Here is a 16,010-nt window from a genome sequence, read left to right on the forward strand (position 1 = left end):
GAGTCTTCTCCAATGAGTCAACTCTTCCCATGAGGTGGCCAAAGTACTGGAGTTTGAGCTTTAGCATCATTCCTTCCAAAGAAATCCCAGGGCTGATCTCCTTCAGAATGGACTGGTTGGATCTCCTTGCCGTCCAAGGGACTCTCAAGAGTCTTCTCCAACACCACAGTTCAAAAGCATCAATTCTTCAGCGCTCAGGCCTTCTTCACAGTCCAACTCTCACATCCATACAAGACGAACCTTTGTTGGCAAAGTAATGTCTCTGCTTTTGAATATGCTATCTAGGTTGGTCATAACTTTCCTTCCAAATGCCCTTAGGCATCTATTATATACAATGGATTAACTTAGTTCCTCTGGATCTGAAATAGTATCAACTATATACTGTCTTTGAGAAAATTAAAAATACAATCACTCAACTTTCTGTGAGGCTTAATCCTCTTATGGAACTCCAATTGAGGAAGTATGGGATAGAAAAATCCAAAAACAGATCCACGCATGTATGCACACTTACTTTTTGACAAAACTGGCATTACAGAGCCAATTTCCAATTTTACTATGCCAGTCAGCTTAGCAAATATGCTACTAAGTTATTTACTTAAATTTTCAAATTCACATAAAATTGTTCACAATATCCTATGATCTACAGTGATCTCCCATTTGTACAATCTAAAGTTATCCATTATCCCATTATCCATTCCCAGAACTGGCTATTTGTGCATTCTCTTTTACACTTTATTATTCCTGTCAGAGACTGCCAATTTTACTGGCCTTTTTAAAGGCACAATTTTTGGCTTTGTTGATTCTACTTTATGTTTACATTCTAAAATGCTCATTTCTGTTCTTATCTGTATCTGCTACATTGTTTTAAATCACTCCAGATGGGAATTTTCTCTTTGTTTTCAAATAATTCCATATGGAGTATTCTTTCCTAATAGTCTTTTTAGATTATACGCTAACCTCAAGGAAAGAGCTTTAGCTACTTATGGGGATAAATTTGTTTTTTTTTTAAATCCTAGAATTTTTTATTGCGTTAAAATATACATTTAAAATATTTGCCATTTTAATCAATTTAAGTGTAAAATTCAGTGGTGTTATTACATTCATAATGCTCAGCAACTATCAACACTATTTCCAAAAATTTTCTCCCCAAAAGAAGTGCTCTTCCTATTTGAGCAATAACCCCCCATTCATCCCCTCCCCTCTAGTTTACTTTTTGTTTCTATAAATCTGTCCCTATATATTTCATGTAAGTGGAATTATATAGTCTTTGTCCTTTTGTTTCTGGCTTACTTCACTTCAGTTCACTCAGTCATGTCAAGACTCTTTGCGACCCCATGGACTGCAGCACACCAGGCTTCCCTGTCCATCACCAACTCCCGGAGCTTGCTCAAACTCATGTCCATCGAGTCAACGATGCCATCCAACAATCTCATCCTCTGTTGTCCCCTTCTCCTCCTACCTTCAATCTTTCCCAGCATCAGGGTCTTTTCAATGAGTCAGTTATTCACAGCAGATGGCCACAATACTGGAGCTTAGGCTTCAGCATCAGTCCTTCCAATGAATATTCAGGACTTATTTCCTTTAGGATAGACTGGTTGGATCTTCTTGCAGTCCAAGGGACTCTCAAGAGTCTTCTCCAACACCACAATTCAAAAGCATCAATTCTTCGGTGCTCAGCTTTTTTTTTTTTGTACCTTTATGGTCCAACTCTCATATCCATACACGAATACTGGAAAAACCATAGCTTTGACTAGACGGACCATTGTCGGCAAAGTGATGTCACTGCTTTTTAATACGCTGTTTAGGTCTGTCATAGCTTTTCTTCCAAAGAGCAAGCATATTTTAATTTCATGGCTGCAGTCACCATATGCAGTGATTTTGAAGCCCAAAAAATAAAGTCTGTCACTGTTTCTATTGTTTCCCCATCTATCTGCGATGAAGTGATGGGACCAGATGCCATGATCTTTGTTTTTTGAATGTTGAGTTTTAAGCCAGATTTTTCACTCTCCTCTTTTACTTTCATCAAGAGGCTCTTTAGTTCCTCTTCACTTTCTGCCATAAGGGTGGTGTCATCTGCATATTTGAGGTTATCGATATTTCTCCCAGCAATCTTGATTCCAGCTTGGGCTTCATCCAGCCTGGCATTTCGCATGATGTATTCTGCACCTACTTCACTCAGGATAATGCTTTTCAAGGTTCAACCATACTGCAGCATATATGAGAGCTTCATTCCCTTTTATAACTGAGCAATATTCTATTGAATGTATACACCACAATTCATTTATCTACTCATTGTTTGATAGACACTTAGCTGGCTTCTACCTTTTGGCTACTGTGAATAATGCTGCACAGAATATTGGCATACAAGTATCTGAGTCCCTGTTTTTTAGTTCTCTTGAGTGTATACCTAACTGTGGAATTGCTGAATCATATGGTAATTCTATGTTTAACTTTTTGAGAAATCACCACTGTTTTCCACAGTGCACCATTTAACATTCTTACTAACAGTATCTGAAGGTTCCAATTTGGCCACATCTTCACCAACACTTACTCTCCATTGGTCTTACTGCAGTTATTCAACAGGTGTTAAGATGGTATCTCTTTGTGGTTCTGATGTGCATTTGCCTAATAACTAATGTTGGGCTTCCCAGGTGGCGCTAATGGTAAAGAACCCACCTGACAATGCAGGAGACACAAGAGATGTGGGTTTGATCCCTGGGTCGGTAAGATACCCAGATAAGAAAATGGCAACCTATTCCAGCATTCTTGCCTGGAGAATTCCAAGGACAGAGGAGCCTGGCGGGCTACAGTCCATAGAGTCACAGAGTCTGACATAACTGAGCACATAGACACAATAACTAATGTTGAGTACTTTTTCATGTGCTACTGCCCACTGTATCTTCTCTAGAGAAATCTTAAAGTACTTGGCCCATTTTTAAATTGGGTTGTCTTCTGTTGCTGAATTATAGAAATCCTTTATATACTCTGGAACTTAAATCTTAACCAGAGATACAATTTACTTTTCTGGTTTGATTTTTGAATTAGGAGAAACACAGATGAGCACCTTCTGTCAGTCCTTCAGGTAGATCCCAGGTAGGTTAGAATATACAGACACAGTAAGTTGTAATATCTGCTTTTCTTCTTCCAGAACCAGTACTCGCAGTATGGGCTGCTGCCTTCAAGACTGCCTCAGAGCAGGGAGGGGATGGAGCAAGGACAAGTAAAAACATTACAAACTTTTGCTACCATTGCTAATTTTGCCTTTTTCTTGTTTCAGCATTCACTTGGTTGCTATAAAATTTTCTTGTTCAGAGTTCTTACAGAGTTGCTTCTGACAGTTTCTGCTAGTTTGACTGAAAGGGCAGGAACCTGGAGCTGCTTCTACACTATTTCCTAGATGTCACTCCAATCTTACAACTGTTAATCTGTGGCACTTTCATGATTGTATGAAACGAGATGCCAGTCCAGGTTTAATGCACGATGCTGGATGCTTGGGACTGGTGCACTGGGACGACCCAGAGGGATGGTATGGGGAGGGAGAAGGGAGGAGGGTTCAAGATGGATTTTCTTTTAAAAATTTAATAAACTAAGGAAAAAAAACAAAAACAAAAACACTTTCTAATTTCAATTTTGATTACTTCTTTCGTCTGAGGTTATTTAAAAGCATATTTCAAAATATCTAAACATACAAAGATTGTCTAGTTTCTTTCTTTTTTTGGGGGGGTGGTAGTTATTGTATATCTAGTTTAACTCCACTGTGGTCAGAGTACATACCTATGAATTAAATGTGTTGAAAATCTGTTGATCTGTTCTGACATAACACATGGTCTTTGTTCATAAATGGTTCAAATATGTTTATTAAAACTACAAATATAGCCAGGTTTAAATTTACAGTCTTAGTATTTTCTATTTGTCCTACCTGTTTTGTGTTCTCTCTTCTTCTTGTCTCTATGTTCGGAGTCCCCAAGACCACACCGCACCCCTGGGTCTGATCCCTCACTTGGAGGATTCACAGGACTCAGCATATAGTTAAACTCCTTGATATGATTTTATACTTATTATTTGGATATAATTTCTATTAAGTCTATGGATATGATTTATATTTATTATTTCACTGTGATAAATCATAGTGAAATACAGAGCAGAATCAGAATGGAGGAAAAGCATGTGGGCAAAGTCCGGAGGAAATAAGCTGCAAGTTTCCAAAAGTCCTCTCTCCCAGTGGAGTAAGGCTAACTAGACACACTTAATTTCCCGAGCAATGAGTTTTAACAGTATGTGAAAACTGTCTCCAGGAAATTGCACTAGAGACTCAGGGCCCACAGTTTTTATTAGGGGCTGATCATACACATATCCTCTGCCAACTAAATACCAAATTACCGACTACCAGAAGAAACAGAGTTCAGCATAAACTGTACTGTTTCTTCAAACAATTTAGGCACTCTTATCAGAGAGTGGTAGAAACCCTGAAATCCAAATTTCCAGATATCAGCCAAGGACCAAACTTGCAAAAGCAGGACTTCCTAAAGATATCAGTCTGAAGTGTGCTAGGTTATCTCCTGCCTGCACAGCTTCATCAACTGCTTTTTAACATTTTCCCTCCATTAATTTAATTATGTGTTCTTTTCCAACTTTTATTAGAGATGTTTGTTTGAAGTCTAAAAAATTTCTTCATTATTTTTTACTAAATAATAAAAGATTATTGACACTTTAACTCCATGTATGTACTTCCTACCTGACTTTTGTTATAGTTCATGTCACCCAGCTACACTGAATGGCTGAAGGGCATGTCCCTGCTAGACAGGGCCTGACAAAATGCGGTCCACTGGAGAAGGGAATGGCAAATCACTTCAGTACTGTTGCCTTGAGAACCTCATGACCAGTACGAAAAGATAAAAAGACAAGACACTGAAAGATGAGCCCCCCCAGGTCAGTAGCTGTTCAATATACCACTGGGGAAGAGCAAAGAAACAGCTCCAGAAGGAATGAAGAGGCTGAGCCAAAGTGGCACAAATTATGCCCAGTTGTGGTTGTATCTGGTAGTGAAAGTAAAATCCAATGCTGTAAAGAACAATATTGCATAGGAACCTAGAGCGTTAGGTTCATGAATCAAGGAAAATTGGATGTAGTCAAACAGGAGATGGCAAGAGTGAACATCAACATTTTAGGAATTGGTGAACTAAAATGGTCAGGACTGGGTGAATTTAATTCAGACGACCGTTACTTTACTACTGTGAGCAAGAATCCCTTAGAAGGAGTGGAGCAGCCCTTATAATTAACAAATGAGTCCAAAATGCAGTACTTGGGTACAATCTCAAAAATGACAGACTGATCTCTGTTCATTTTCATGGCAAACCATTCAACATCACAGTTTTGCTGAAGAAAATGAAGTTGAACGATTCTGTGAAGACCTACATGACCTCCTAGAACTAACACCCAAAAACGATGTTCTTTTCATCATAGGGGACTGGAATGCAAAAGGAGGAAGTGAAGAAGTGTTATTCCACTTCACTTGGAATAACAGCCAAGTTTGGCCTTACAGTACAAAATGAAGCAGGGGAAAGGTTAACAGAGCTTTGCCAAGAAAACGCACTGGTCATAGCAAACACCCTCTTCCAACAACACAAGCAACGACTTTACACGTGGACATCATCAGGTGGTCAGTACTGAAATCAGACTGATTATATTCTTTGCAGCTGAAGATGCAGAAGCTCTATACAGTTAGCAAAAGCAAGACCTGGAACTGACTGTGGCTTACTGCCAACATCCACTGGATCATAGAAAAACCAGGAGAATTCCAGAAAAACACCTATTTCTGCTTCATTGACTACCTTAAAGCCTTTGTGTGGATCACAACAAACTGTGGAAAATTCTTAAAAAGATGGGAATACCAAACCACCTTACCTGCCTCCTGCAAAACTTGTATTCAGGTCAAGAAGCAAAAGTTAGAACTGGACATAGTACAACACACCAGCTCAAAATTGTGAAAGGAGTACATCAAGATTGTATATTGTCACCCTGCTTATTTAACTGATGTGCAGAGTACATCATGGGAAATGCCAGGCTGAAATCAGGATTGCTGGGAGAAATATCAATGACTTCAGATATGCAGATGACACCACCCTTATGGCAGAAAGTGAAGAGGAACTAAAGAGCCTCTTGATGAAGGTGAAAGAGGACAGTGAAAAAGCTGGCTTAAAACTCAACATTCAAAAAACCAAGATCATGGCACCTGGTCTCATCACTTCATAGCAAAAAGATGGGGAAACAATGGAAACAGTGACAGATTTTATTTTCTAGGGCTCCAAAATCACGGCAGATGGTGACTGCAGCCATGAAATTAAAAGATGTTTGCTCCTTGGAAGAAAAGCTATGAAAAAGCTAGACAGTATATTAAAAGGCAGTGACATCACTTTGCCAACAAAGGTCCATCTAATCAAAGGTATGGTTTTTCCAATAGTCATGTAAGGATGTGAGAGTTGGACCATAAAGAAAGCTGAACGCCAAAGAATTGATGCTTGAACTGTGGTGCTGGAGAAGACTCTTGAGAGTCCCTTGGAATGCAAGGAGATCAAACTAGTCAATCCTAAAAGAAATCAATCCTGAATATTCACTGGAAGGACTGATGCTGAAGCTGAAGCTCTGATACTCTGGCCACCTGGTGTGAAGACCCGACTCATTAGAAAAGACCTGACACTGGGAAAGATTAAAGGCAGGAGGAGAAGGGGATGACAGAGGATGAGATGGTTGGATGGCACCACTGACTGAATGGACAAGAATTTGAGCAAGCTCCAGGAAATGGTGAAGGACAGGGAAGCTTGGCTTGCTGCAGTGCATGGGGCTGCAAAGAGTTGGATGTGACTGAGTGATTGAACAATGAGTTCTTTGCAGTTGAAGATGGAGCTCTATACAGCCAGCAAAAACAAGACCTGGAGCTGACTGTGGCTTAGATCATCAGCTCCATTTTGCAAAATTCAGGCTCAAACAGAAGAACGCAGCAAAAACCACTAGGCCATTCAGGTATGACCTAAATCAAATCCCTTATGATTATACAATGGAGGTGACAAATAGATTCAAAGGACTAGATCAGGTAGACAGTGTGCCTGAAGAACTATGGATGGAGGTTCATAACATTGTACAGGAGGTGGTGATCAAAACCATCTCCAAGAAAAAGAAATGCAAGAAGGCAAAGTGATTGTCAGAGGAGGCCTTACAAATAGCTGAGAAAAGAAGAGAAACAAAAGGCAAAGGATAAAGGGAAAGATATTCCCAAGTGAATGCAGAGTTCCAGAGAATAGCAAGGAGAGATAAGAAAGCCTTCTTCAGCGATCAATGCAAAGAAGTAGAGAAAAACAACAGAATGGGAAAGACTAGAGATCTTTTTAAGAAAACTGGAACTACCAAGGGAACATTTCATGCAAAGACAGGCACAATAAAGGACAAAACCAGCAAGGACCTAGTAGAAGCAGAAGATATTAAGAACAGGTGGCAAGAATACACAGAAGAACTGTACAAAAAAGCTCTTAATGACCAGGTAACCACCATGGGGTGATCATTCATCTAGAGCCAGACATCCTGGAGTGTGAAGTCAAGTGGGCCTTAGGAAGCATCACTATGAACAAAGCTAGTGAAGGTGATGGAATTCCAGTTGAGCTATTTCAAATCCTAAAAGATGATGCTGTGAAAGTGCTGCACTCAATATGTCAGCAAATTAGGAAAACTCAGCAGTGGCCACAGGACTGGAAAAGGTCAGTTTTCATTCCAATCCCAAAGAAAGGCAAATCCAAAGAATGTTCAAATTACTACACAACTGTACTCATTTCACACGCCAGCAAAATAATACTCAAAATCCTTCAAGCTAGGCTTCAGCAGTATGTGAACCAAGAACTTCCACATGCACAAGCTGGTTTTAGAAAAGGCAGAGGAACCAGAAATCAAATGACCAAAATATGATGGATAACAGAAAAAATACAAGGGAATTCCAAAAAAAATCTACTTCTGCTTCATTGACTACACTAAAGCCTTTGACTGTGTGGATCACAACAGACTGTGGGATACTCTTGAAGAGACTGGAATACCAGACCACATTACCTGCTTCCTGAGAAACCTGTATCAGGACAAGAAGCAACAGACAGAACTGGACATGGAACAACGGACTGGTTCCAAATTGGGAAAGGAGTACGTCGGCTGTATATTGTCACCCTGCTTAACTTATATGCAGAGTACATTGTAACTAAATGTTGGACTGGAAGACTCACAAGCTGGAATCAAGATTGCCAGGAGAAATACCAACAATCTCAGGTATGTAGATTATACCACTTTATGGCAGAAAGTAGAGAGTAACTAAAGAGCCTCTTGTTGAAGGTGAAAGAGGAGAGTGAAAAAGCTGGCTTAAAACTCAACAATCAAAAAACTAAGATCACAGCATCTTATACCATCACATCATGGCAAATAGATGGGGAAAAAAATGGAACAGTGACAGACTTTATTTTGGGGGGCTCCAAAATCAATGTGGATGGAGACTGAAAACACGAAGAGTCTTGCTCTTGGGAGAAAATCTATGACAAACCTTGACAGTGTACTAAAAAGCACAGACATCAATCACTTTGCCAACAGAGGTCCATATAGGCAAAGCTTTGTTTTTTCCAGTAGTCATGTACCGATGTGAGAGCTGGACCATAAAGCTGGCTGAGCACCAAAGAATTGATGCTTTCAAACTATGGTGCTAGAGAAGACTCTTGAGAGTCCCTTGGACAGCAAGGATATTCACTGTGTCTGCAGTTCAGAGTAGACACAACAGTGAATGACCAACAGCAACGTTTTTAACTCTTCATATATTTTAAATTCCAAATCCAATTATTCCAATAAATGATTAACACATTCAAATTTCACCTGGAGTTACTACACATTTGCCTCCCAGAGGTTCTGAAATTAATGTTGAGACTATTCTTCTACTTCCAGAACAACTACTAGTATTTCCTTTAATGCAGGGTTATCAGTAATCAAGTCTCTGCTTTGTTTGACTAAAAATGTTATTTTTAAAATCCATCTCATCTTTGTTTATTATAATTAACATCTTGATTATCAGTCTGGACTATAATCATACTGGCATTGGCAAGGAATTGGCTGTACATTTAACAAGGAAAGGCTGTCTCTGACTCTTCTTTGAGCTAGTTTTTGCTGAACTAATACAAGTTATAAATAAGGTACTTGTTTTTGTTTTCATGAAGCTATAGGTTAACTATATAATCTATAGTTACCCATTATTTAATAACTATAAATTTCAGTCATAATTATACAATTAATTCTAATAAGTAAACAATTGTTACTAATTGTAATTATTGACTAACGGTGTAATTAAAAAGGGATTTTTAAAACTAGACAGTTTCTCAATTCTAGTTACAAGCTGTGAAAAAATTAAACTTATAAATATCTTTTTGAATTAAACAAAATCATGTGTTCAAAATAAAAGTCTCATGACTTCTGAACTTGAACTTTTCAAAATAAATTTCAATGATTCTTAAAAATTTGCCCTGGGTTTTAAAAATTAAGTGAAAAGAGCCTAATCATGATTGAGATGATTTTCAATTATTTCAGCTACGTTTCAAGGACTAAAGCAAACACTCCTTGAATTTAGACCTGCCAATCTGCACAGGAGTACACTGATCGGAAAATGGCCCACTCTCTGTGTCAGTCACTATTTTACCATGCTGAGAAGACATATACTCTATTTGAAAGAATACTCAACAAATGACTTTTGTCTTACATTTTAAGAAAATTTCCACAATATATAGAATTCTAAATGGGCTCTTATTTTCTTTCGGCCCTTTAAATCCACTGTCTTTCATCTTCTAACATTGCTGCTCAAAGTTCAGTCAGACTTCTTACTATTGTTCCTTTGACGGCAACAGTCTTTTTTGTGTGGTTACTTTTCTACATTTTTATGATTTTTCTCCATTGTTAGATTTTGAAAGTTTGACTAGAACAAGCATAAATATGTTTTTAATTATTTATTATGTCTTAACCTGTGACTTTATGTCTTTTACTATTTTTGGAAATTCGCAGCCTATATCTCTTTGAATATTGCATTTCTGCATCATCCTCATTCATTTCTACTACCAGAACTAAAATTATACATCTGGTAGAACTTGCCAGCACAGCCCTTATCCCTTTTAAGCTTTCTTTTGTATTCTTCTATCCTTTTGTTTCTCTATGCTTATTCTGGATATGTTCAACTGATCTGCTCACATAGTATCTCTTCATCTGTATCTATCCAGTAAAATCTAATTAGCTTCTGGATTATTAAAGTAAAACATACACTAAAGTAGAAAATTCTCAAGCACGTATCACGTAAAATGACGTTGACCATCTTGCTATATGCTTACTGGTCAAGCTCACCTTCACTTAACTTTTAGCCATACTTGTGCCACCTGCAAAAACTTCCAGAAGAAATGTAGCTACAAATGCCAGGCTCACTGTTCTGGTTTCCTTCCTCTCCCGTGTCTTATTGTTATACCTTCTCCAGATAGTCTGTTCTCAGAGGGAGCATCTATCTGAATCAAGTAGTTTGCAACTACTACAAAGCTCCTGCATTTAATTCTTATTATCAATGAGTTAAAGCCATGAAATAACGGAACATTTACTTCATCTTCAGATAACATAAAAGTATCATAATAACTAACAATGATTGGAGAATTAGGATCAAAAAAGACAGCTTGAGACTAGAACACTATGAAGACACTGGCAGTCATTTTAAATTTTTTTTTTTTTAGAATAGTAATTTCTAGAGAATTTGATAGAAGTTGTGGACACAGAAAAATACACATGGGTGTATTTTCCAAATATATTTACATGTAATTTAAATAAGCTCAAAACCTCTGAAGCTCATCCACGGGTCATATAGTATTCTACAGAAGCCTTGTTCAGTCAAGACAAAATGTAACTACTATCAAAGTAAATTCCAAATATATTCAACTATGTAAGTACAGCATGGGCATTTAGTTAGCCTCAGTTTTAATCAACAGTGTGATAGGCTGCCACTGAAAAGTAATCTTAGGCAACATTAAGGAACATATTCCAGAACAATGTGGTTAACAGTCTCACTATTAGGGGTACTGAACAACACCCTAGAGTATTACACAGAATTGTGGGAGCAGTATTTTGATCGTGTGTGCTCAGTTGCATCTGACTCTTTGTGCCCCTATGGTCTGGCAGGCATCTCTGTCCATGGGATTTTCTAGGCAAGAATACCGGAATGGGTTGCCATGTTCTCCTTCAGTGGATCTTCCTGACGCAGGGATCGAACCCGTGTCTCCTGCATTGGCAGGTGGATTCTTTACTGCTGAGCTATCAGGAAAGCCCCCAATATTTTGTTAAGGAACATTAAAAGTCTAAGTCACATCTACAGAAGATAATCAGGATGGGGAAGAAGCTTGAAGTCATGTTATCTAAGGAACAGATGAAAGAATGAAGGATATTTAACTTATAGAAGGAAATGTTTAGTGAATTCATAAATATCTAAGTGAAAGTGAAGTGAAAGTGAAAGTCCCTCAGTCGTGCCTGACTCTTGGCGACCCCATGGACTATACAGTTCAAGGAATTCTCCAGGCCAGAATACTGGAGTGGGTAGCTGGTCCCTTCTCCAGGGAATCTTTCCAACCCAGGGATCAAACATAGGTCTCCTGCTTGGCAGGCAGATTCTTTACCACTGAACCACCAGGGAATAGGAAAGGATGTCCTAAAGAACTCTATTTCTTTTTCAGTCAGATAACAGAACTAAGACAACTACCGGGAAATTAACTTTGAAAAAACAGAGGAAAAAGGAGTATTCAAAGAGCTGAATGAAAAAGAAAGTTTCTATTATAGTCACTAGACATGCTGAACCACAGATGACCAGCCATCTTCCAGAAATACTGTAGGAAATTTATGTAGGGGCATAAAACTAAATTAGGCATCACCTAAGATTTCTCTTAAGAGTTAGATTCACGAGTCTATTTTTTTTTTAAAGAGGTCATTTAAAAAATTATCTTTAGAGAAAAGAGAAGAGGGAATTGATATTAATTTTCACCTCAAATATTATCACTTTATTTCTATGAATATGGCCTCTTTTCTCAAATGAATATATATATGTGTATACACACACACACACACACACGTATATGTAGGATTTAAAGCAGTAAGTATTTCCAGTCAAAATATTAACTAAATACAATGACATAAAGAAAGAAATTTCACTCTTAGGTGATAAGCATTACATAAAACTTAAAGATAAAGACAAAATAAATAAAGGTTTTGGAAGTCAAGATACCTGTTTTCTCTTACTTGTTGCCTCAACTTTTCATCCTTTAGACTTTCACGTTTTAGTTTTGCCAGTTCCGTAGCCAATTTTTCTTCTTGTGCAAGCTGGAGCTCCCTCAATCTTTTGTTTTCTTCTGCCTAAACAAAAAAACAAAACTTTAGTCATTTGTCCTCCAAAATCAGATATTTTTTCATAAAGGCTGAATTTGTTTTATAGTAGAAAACTACAAGTGCCTTCTGAAGAGTCAACTATTCACATTTTATTTTAAAATACAAAACATTATTTCCATAAATAATTTTTCTGAACATTTTGTCATGGAAAATTCCAAACATCAAACACGAAAAGAAGACTATTGAAACACGCCCTCAGGAAGCCATCACTCATCTTCAACAATTATCAATATTTTCCCAATCTTGTTTCCCTACTCTTCTACTCCACTCCTACTTTTTTCTGCATTTTTTAATTTTGGCCAGAGTATTCAAAAACAAATTGTAGATATATCATTGCTTTGTAAATAGTTCAATATTGATCTTTGACAAGAATTTCTTCTTACATAAACATACCATTAACAAACTGAAATAAATTAACAATAATTCTTTCAGATCAGATCAGATCAGTCGCTCAGTCGTGTCCAACTCTTTGCGACCCCATGAATCGCAGCACGCCAGGCCTCCCTGTCCATCACCAACTCCTGGAGTTCACTCAGACTCACGTCCATTGAGTCAGTGATGCCATCCAGCCATCTCATCCTCTGTCGTCCCCTTCTCCTTCTGCCCCCAATCCCTCCCAGCATCAGAGTCTTTTCCAATGAGTCAACTCTTCACATAAGGTGGCCAAAGTACTGGAGTTTCAGCTTTAGCATCATTCCTTCCAAAGAAATCCCAGGGCTGATCTCCTTCAGAATGGACAGGTTGGATCTCCTTGCAGTCCAAGGGACTCTCAAGAGTCTTCTCCAACACCACAGTTCAAAAGCATCCATTCTTCGGCGTTCAGCCTTCCTCACAGTCCAACTCTCACATCCATACATGACCACTGGAAAAACCATAGCCTTGACTAGACAAACCTTTGTTGGCAAAAGTAATGTCTCTGCTTTTGAATATGCTATCTAGGTTGGTCATAACTTTCCTTCCAAGGAGTAAGCATCCTTTAATTTCATGGCTGCAGTCACCATCTGCAGTGATTTTGGAGCCCAGAAAAATAAAATCTGACACTGTTTCCACTGTTTCCCCATCTATTTCCCATGAAGTGATGGGACAAGATGCCATGATCTTCATTTTCTGAATGTTGAGCTTTAAGCCAACTTTTTCACTCTCCACTTTCACCTTCATCAAGAGGCTTTTGAGTTCCTCTTCACTTTCTGCCATAAGGGTGGTGTCATCTGCACATCTGAGGTTATTGATATTTCTCCCAGCAATCTTGATTCCAGCTTGTGTTTCTTCCAGTCCAGCGTTTCTCATGATGTACTCTGCACAGAAGTTAAATAAACAGGGTGACAATATACAGCCTTGACGTACTCCTTTTCCTATTTAGAACCAGTCTGTTGTTCCATGTCCAGTTCTACCTTTTGCTTCCTGACCTGCATACAAATTTCTCAAGAGGCAGACCAGGTGGTCTGGTATTCCCATCTCTTTCAGAATTTTCCACAGTTTATGGTGATCCACACAGTCAAAGGCTTTGGCATAGTCAATAAAGCAGAAATAGATGCTTTTCTGGAACTCTCTTGCTTTTTCCATGATCCAGCGGATGTTGGCAATTTGATCTCTGGTTCCTCTGCCTTTTCTAAAACCAGCTTGAACATCAGGAAGTTCACGGTTCACACATGCTGAAGCCTGGCTTGGAGAATTTTGAGCATTACTTTACTAGCGTGTAAGATGAGTGCAACTGTGCTGTAGTTTGAGCATTCTTTGGCATTGCCTTTTTTTAGGATTGGAATGAAAACTGACCTTTTCCAGTCCTGTGGCCACTGCTGAGTATTCCAAATTTGCTGGCATATTGAGTGCAGCACTTTCACAGCATCATCTTTCAGGATTTGAAATAGCTCAACTGGAATTCCATCATCTCCACTAACTTTGTTCGTAGTGATGTTTTCCAAGGCCCACTTGACTCACATTCCAGGATGTCTGGCTCTGGGTCAGTGATCACACCATCGTGATTATCTGGGTCGTGAAGATCTTTTTTGTACAGTTCTTCTGTGTATTCTTGCCATCTCTTCTTAATATCTTCTGCTTCTGTTAGGTCCATACCATTTCTGTCCTTTATCGAGCCTATCTTTACATGAAATGTTCCTTTGGTATCTCTTATTTTCTTAAGAGATCTCTAGTCTTTCCCATTCTGTTGTTTTCCTCTATTTCTTTGCATTGATCGCTGAAGAAGGCTTTCTTATCTCTTCTTGCTATTCTTTGGAACTCTGCATTCAAATGGGTATATCTTTCCTTTTCTCTTTTGCCTTTCATCTCTCTTCTTTTCACAGCTATTTGTAAGGCCTCCCCATACAGCCATTTTGCTTTTTTGCATTTGTTTTCCATGGGGATGGTCTTGATCCCTATCTCCTGTACCATGTCATGAACCTCATTCCATAGTTCATCAGGCACTCTGTCTATCAGATCTAGGCCCTTAAATCTATTTCTCACTTCCACTGTATAATCATAAGGGATTTGATTTAGGTCATACCTGAATGGTCTAATGGTTTTCTCTACTTTCTTCAATTTAAGTCTGAATCTGGCAATAAGGAGTTCAGGGTCTGAGCCACAGTCAGCTCCTGGTCTTGCTTTTGCTGACTGTATAGAGCTTCTCCATCTTTGGCTGCAAAGAATATAATCAATCTGATTTCGGTGTTGACCATCTGGTTATGTCCAAGTGTAGAGTCTTCTCTTGTGTTGTTGGAAGAGGGTGTTTGCTATGACCAGTGCATTTTCTTGGCAAAACTCTATTAGTCTTTGCCCTGCTTCATTCCGTAGTCCAAGGCCAAATTTGCCTGTTACTCCAGGTGTTTCTTGACTTCCTACTTTTGCATTCCAGTCCCCTATAATGAAAAGGACATCTTTTTTGGGTGTTAGTTCTAAAAGGTCTTGTAGGTCTTCATAGAACCGTTCAACTTCAGCTTCTTCAGTGTTACTGGTTGGGGCATAGACTTGGATTACTGTGATATTGAATGGTTTGCCTTGGAAACAAACAGAGATCATTCTGTTGTTTTTGAGATTGCATCCAAGTACTGCATTTCAGACTCTTTTGTTGACCATGATGGCTACTCCATTTCTTTTGAGGGATTCCTGCTGGCATCTGAGTTAAATTCACCCATTCCAGTCCATTTGAGTTCGCTGATTCCTAGAATGTCAACATTCACTCTTGCCATCTCTTGTTTGACCACTTCCAATTTGCCTTGATTCATGGATCTGACATTCCAGGTTCCTATGCAATATTGCTCTTTACAGCATTGGACCTTGCTTCTATCACCAGTCATATCCACAGCTGGGTATTCTTTTTGCTTTGGCTCCATCCCTTCATTCTTTCTGGAGTTATTTCTCCACTGATCTCCAATAGCATATTGGGCACCTACTGACCTGGGGAGTTCCTCTTTCAGTATCCTATCATTTTGCCTTTTCATACTGTTCATGGGGTTCTCAAGGCAAGAATACTGAAGTGGTTTGCCATTCCCTTCTCCAGTGGACCACATTCTGTCAGATCTCTCCACCATGACCCGCCCATCTTGGGT

At 38.7% G+C, this 16,010-nt stretch overlaps 1 protein-coding gene across 9 annotated transcripts in view; it reads right to left on the minus strand.

The window, feature by feature from the left end:
• The window catches only part of MNS1 (meiosis specific nuclear structural 1), a 132,683-nt gene that overhangs the window by 47,109 nt on the left and 69,564 nt on the right, over positions 1–16,010 (minus strand). For all 9 annotated transcript variants that reach the window (XM_086321113.1, XM_086321119.1, XM_086321112.1 and 6 more), the window contains one exon: positions 12,308–12,435. In XM_086321113.1, the coding sequence (XP_086177239.1) occupies positions 12,308–12,435 (128 nt within the window). The remainder of the gene's footprint in view (positions 1–12,307; positions 12,436–16,010) is intronic.

This window comes from Bos grunniens, chromosome 10, assembly GCF_055505025.1.
Source record: "Bos grunniens cultivar Pamir isolate PY7600 chromosome 10, Bosgru_T2T1.0, whole genome shotgun sequence".
Classification (NCBI taxonomy): Eukaryota; Metazoa; Chordata; class Mammalia; order Artiodactyla; family Bovidae; genus Bos; species Bos grunniens.